Raw genomic sequence first — 5,675 nt, forward strand, 5'->3', positions numbered from 1 at the left:
TTATCTACAGAAGACACCCAATTTTGAAATGAATGAATGAAAAGGACAATTACTATTTTTGTGCCAGAATAAGAATTTATTAAGAGATTAACAAGGGATATTTATCACTTCTCCAAAGACCAAAAGAGTGACAAGGAAGATTTATTCCAATTATGTTCAGTTTCACAGCTTGCCTACCAGCTCAATCATACTTACTGTAATTATTTAAAATCACAGATAAGTATTTGCTAGAGCATAACACTTTAAGCAAATGTATCATTGTAAGCATAGACGTTACTTGATCCGGCTGTAGATTTCTTCGTGGGACTCAGAAGACAGACTGAGCCATTGGTGGACTTGGCAGCCTCTTGTGTTAAAGGATCTAGCTGGGAATTCAGTGGAAGCTGATGCTGGTTGAAGGCTGCTCCCAGAAGTGGAACTGAGATGTGACTTTGGAGCCCTTGACCTCCTGCTGGCACTGAGGCCTCTAGTGCACAAAGGTGTTGCAAGGTCCACACCGAGCACGTGAGACACAAGGATTGGAGATGCAGGGCCTTTCACAAGCGTTGGTTGTGGCACATGGGTTGCAGGGGAGCCTGAAGGCAGAACACCATTACAGCATGTTACAGGAAAGTGAAGTGAAGAGTTAGAAAGATACGAAACACACTTTGTATAAGAGTATTGTATTGCTACGTCCTGAGTGCCTCCAGTCAAAAGCTTGAAACTATAAGTTAATTTCCATCAAGAAGATCTTTCATCCTCATAGCCACCTCACGAGCCCCCAAGGAGACCATTACTAGCCTCCTACTCACTTGCAGTCCTCACTGTCCAGCAGCCCACGGTACGTGTTGATCTCACACTCCAGCCGGGCCCGCACGTCCAGCAGCACCTGGTACTCCTGGTTCTGCCGCTCCAGGTCACTCCTGATCTCCGCCAGCTGTGACTCCACGTTGCCGATCAGGCTCTGCACCTGGGCCAGCTGGCAGCTGTAGCGGGCCTCCGTCTCCGTCAGGGTGTTCTCCAGGGAGTCTCTCTGTCAGAGGGAAGGGGAGGAAAGTCACAGAGCTGCTCCTTCAGGGGCTTCTCCATTGCTTCCAAACAAGTCACCAGCTCCAAGAGTTCAGGAGAGGGTGGTCCGGAGGGCATCCCAGTGCCCCTGACTCCCCAACCTCACCTCCTCACCAGGAGTCTCATCAATACCCACCAGGTTGTGCTGGGCCTGAAGCTCCACCTCCAGGGCATTGACCGTGCGTCTCAGCTCGATGATCTCTGCCTGGTAGGACTGCAGCTGCTCTGAGCTGGACACCACCTGCTTGTTCAGCTCCTCAGTCTGAAACACCAAAGGGCAGAAGAGACAATCAGACCCCACCTGAAGGGCCCCAAGGGGCTGAGGGTCCTGAGAGACCACATGCCGAGATGCTCACCTGCCTGATGTACCATTCCTCCACGTCCCTGCGGTTGGTCTCCACCAAGGCCTCATACTGAGCCCTGGTCTCGTTGAGCACACGGTTGAGGTCCACAGTGGGGGCGGCGTCCACCTCCACGTTGAGGCGGTCTCCCAGCTGGCTCCGCAGGGTGTTGACTTCCTGGTGGAGGAAGGGGACAATTCAAAGTATCTCAGAAGATCCTGATGCTCTCTTCTGGGAGAGTGCAATTCCATTGGTGATTATTCTTAAGCTTTCAGAAGCCCCATTCCCTCTGATCCTCTCATTAACTGGGTTCTATATTCAGTGAGTAACCTGTGTCTTCTACTTTACAGAGTGCTTTCAAGTCCATGGCCTCTTTCCACCCTTGTACTCAGTATACCACTTCTTACTTGGAGGTGCAGTGGTTTGGACTGAGTTGAGATGCACTAGACCATAATTTTAAAAGCCCAAACACCCAGTCTAGTGTTCTTGCCAGTATACCATATAGCCTATGGTTTGAATCTTAGCTGTGAGTTTAAAAAAAAAAAAAAAAAAAAAACAACCCAGCTAAAGAGGAAGCAAAGAATGCGCTCTAAGCCAGCGCCGGAGGACGCGATTCTGGGCATAATAATAATAAATAAAGGATACAACCATCCTGGCAGAGAATAGACCTAACTGGTCATTTCTTGATTTCACCAGTTTAGCTTTTGATAAAGGAAATAGTTATCTGCTCATTTCAAGGCTAATGAATTGGATCTCATGCCTACCACTTTCTAGACTAGAAGCTTTTAGAAACCTCAAGTGCTTCATGTGTAAGATGAGAACTATCTCTGGAGTTCTAAAGCACTTAGCACAGTGTTTGGCACACAACAAGCACTCAATTAATATTAACTATCACCATTTACATTGTTCTGGATTTTAAAATTTGCACAAAATATCTGTCTTCTTTATCATGCAACTAATGAAGCAATGATGTGAGTGCTTTTCCGCGAATAACAGAAGGAGCTCTGAATGAGTAGAGTGGGGTTGTGTTTCCAGCTCATCCCTCTCTACAGGGTGGTCTTGCTGGTGTCCCCAGTGACTAATTGAAGAATTGGGGTAAAAGATTTCTGTGGCCCCATGTGCTCCACCATGGGAATGGAAGAGGCTGTGGGTGCTGCCTGGCTGTTGACCTTTCCTTATTACTGAGCTTGCCAACTTCCTTCACCCTCATTCTCGCCACCAGCAGAAAAACCCTTGCTTCCTATCAGATGACTCATTCTCTACAAATCCCTTTTTGTTTGGAAAACAGATTCCTCAGCTAGTTGAGCCTCTCCCGCACCCCACTGTGGTTGGAAACAGGCCTCAGCAAGTTTGGTCCTGTTAGGGAGCTTCACCTGCTCATGGTTCTGCTTGAGGCAGATCAGCTCCTCCTTCAGGGACTCCACCTGGGCCTCCAGGTCAGACTTGCACAGGGTCAGCTCATCCAGGATCCTACGCAGGCCATTCAGGTCTGCCTCCACCAGCTGCCTCAAGGACACCTCTGTCTCGTACCTGTGATGCAGAGAATCAGGGTCAGGCCTGGCCTTGACTCTAGTTTGGTTTGATTTGTCAGACATCTGGGAGTTGAGGCTTGTGGTTTTTACAGCCATCTCGTTGACTCAAGTTTTCAACATGGAGCCAAAGTGCCTGGAGGAAAAGGCACTGGTAAGAATCGATGCCTTTGAACTGTGGTGCTGGAGAAGACTCCTGAGAGTCCTTGGACAGCAAGGAGATCAAACCAGTCAATCCCAAAGGAAATCAACCCTGAATACTCATTGGAAGGACTGATGCTGAAGCTGAAGCTCCAGTATTTAGGTCACCTGATGCAAACAGCCAACTCATTGGAAAAGTCCCTAATGCTAGGAAAGATTGAGGGCAGAAGGAGAAGAGGGTGTCAGAGGATGAGATGACTGGATGGCATCACCACCTCAATAGACATGAGTTTGAACAAGCTCTGGGAGTTAGTGATAGAAAGGGAAGCATGGTGTGCTGCAGTCCATGAGATCACAAAGAGTCAGACATAACTGAGCAACTGAACTGACTCATTGAAAGGACTGATGCTGAAGCTGAAGCTCCAGTATTCTGGTCACCTGATTCATTGGAAGGACTGATGGCTGGATGGCATCACCAATGCAATGGACATGAACTTGGGCAAACTCCAGGAGATGGTGATGGACAGGGAGGCCTGGCGTGCTACAGTCCCTGGGGTCACAAAAAGCTGGACATGACTGAGTGACTGAACACCAACAAGTATTTTCTAATAAATGAAGAGACAGTGGATTTAATGTGATAAAAACCCATAAACCATGAGATTTCCAAAATTAATATACTTCCTCCAGTCTCCTAATTGGATTCTGTGTTTAGTGGAGCATCAGGGGACCATGACTTCTACACTGGATGGGATTCAAAGATGTCCTCTGAAAAGAAAAGCAGGCAAGGAGTCTGACTCTGGAGAAGGGTTTCCGAGTTCTGGTTAGCAAAACTTTGTCAATGTTTGTTGTTATAGAAGACAGGTTAAGAGGAAGGAGAGCAAAGAGGCAAGACAACAGCCCCCTTTCCCACTCACTTGGTCCTGAAGTCATCTGAGGCCAGCTTGGCATTGTCAATCTGTACCACCAACCTGGCATTCTCAGACTTGCTGCACAGGATCTAGAAGACCCAAAACATTCTAGAATGAGCTTGGTTATCTTTAGTTAACAGCATCCCTACTAATTCACTTACATGGAAGAAATAGAATGAGAAATCACAGTGGATCTTATATTAAGATTACTGCCCATGTGCAATAGTTGCTCAATATTAGAGAGCTCAAACTTGAGGGAGGAAGAATGCAGACATATGCCAGGAAAGTATCAGTACATACACAGTTTTTCCTTTTCTTTCCTAATAAGAAATATTGAGAAGCTGATAATAATAATAATAACTAACATTATTTATCTTTAAAAACCTACTCTATGTCTGGCATGGTTGCAGGAGCTAAAGATACAAAAATGAGTAAGCACTAAATCCTGCCCTCAAGAAACTTTCAATTCAATGGAGAAGATAAATATGTCGGCTAACAATTGGAGGGGCTTGAGTCAGAGACAGAGCCATGTGCGCCCAGCCATCCTGGATAGCTGGGTCCTCCTAGGGAGCTTACACTTTTTCTTGTTCTAATCAACTATTCTATGCCCTCACTGGGCACTGGGCACCAGGAGAAGCCCAGAGGCTTCTAGATCAAGATGATGGAGTCAGGATAATTAAGTACCCAGAAGAGGACATCAACAAGTGGTCAGAGCAGCCAAAAGCCCAGATAAGGGAGAAAGAAATTGGCCCAGTTCTTACAAAAAGTCTCGCTTTCTCAGCTTCCTTCTTGGGCTGTCTTTTCTCACACCTCAGGGTAATAATTCCAGAGTCGGCAAATACATGGAAGCATTCAGAGGCAGCTTTTAATTACAGCTTATTTATGCAAAGTGCTGCTACCTCCACAAAGGCTAACACTATGCAAATACTCAGATCTAACAGTCTTGGTCCTAAAATGGACCCTCAGGAAAACAAAATGAAAAAGCAAAATGGCAATCGAATAGCTTATATTGTTCCTTAACCATATCTCGGATTCCCTCCCTACAACTTCCTGCTGGAGGCAATGGAGTGCCCAGCCCCTCACCTTCTGCTGGAGCTCCTCGATGGTCCGGAAGTAGGACTGGTAGTTGGGGCACACGAGGGGCCTGCTGCTGGCTCCGCTCCAGGATGCGGCTCTCCAGCTCTGCATTGTCCCGCTCCAGCTGCCGCACCTTCTCCAGGTAGCTGGCCAGACGGTCGTTCAGGAACTGCATGGTCTCCTTCTCGCTGCCATTGAAGGAGCCCTCGCAGAACCAGTTGCAGCTGCCCACATTGGCGGGGATGTTGCAGGCCCCGGGCAGGGTGGTGCCACAGCAGCTGGGGGGCACGCAGGGCCTGGAGGAGCAGCTGGAGCGGAAGCTCAGGTTGGGTAGGCAGCAGCTGTAAGACATGGTGCTGGAGGGAGCGAGGTGCCACAAGAGTCCAAGTTCACCAAGCCAGAGTTGTGAGTCTCCTTCCTCTTGGGAGCATTTATACCCCCTCTGCAGAGGGTGTGGATGTGGAAGACAACCCTTCTTTTCTTACTCATTTGGTTGTCAAAAGCCCCTCCCCTTGGTTTGCTATGTTTCCTCAGAAGAGTCCCTCAACTCATAAAAGACTTTACTTGGGCTTCTTGCTAAGTCAGAACTCCTCTTCCATGCTGGGCATCAGTGAAATAAGAGCTTCATGGTG

General features: G+C 47.7%; 1 protein-coding gene across 1 annotated transcript; it reads right to left on the reverse strand.

Annotated features, from left to right (window-relative positions):
- Positions 1 to 466: 466 nt before the first annotated feature.
- On the reverse strand, positions 467 to 5,395 carry LOC102267435 (keratin, type I microfibrillar, 47.6 kDa-like). Its single transcript, XM_005903479.3, is given in 8 exon segments — positions 467 to 575; positions 792 to 1,012; positions 1,184 to 1,309; positions 1,404 to 1,565; positions 2,762 to 2,918; positions 3,973 to 4,055; positions 5,050 to 5,110; positions 5,112 to 5,395. Coding segments are annotated over 8 exon segments (1,203 nt in total).
- Positions 5,396 to 5,675: the final 280 nt, after the last annotated feature.

The sequence above is a fragment of the Bos mutus genome, chromosome 19 (assembly GCF_027580195.1).
Source record: "Bos mutus isolate GX-2022 chromosome 19, NWIPB_WYAK_1.1, whole genome shotgun sequence".
Classification (NCBI taxonomy): domain Eukaryota; kingdom Metazoa; phylum Chordata; class Mammalia; order Artiodactyla; family Bovidae; genus Bos; species Bos mutus.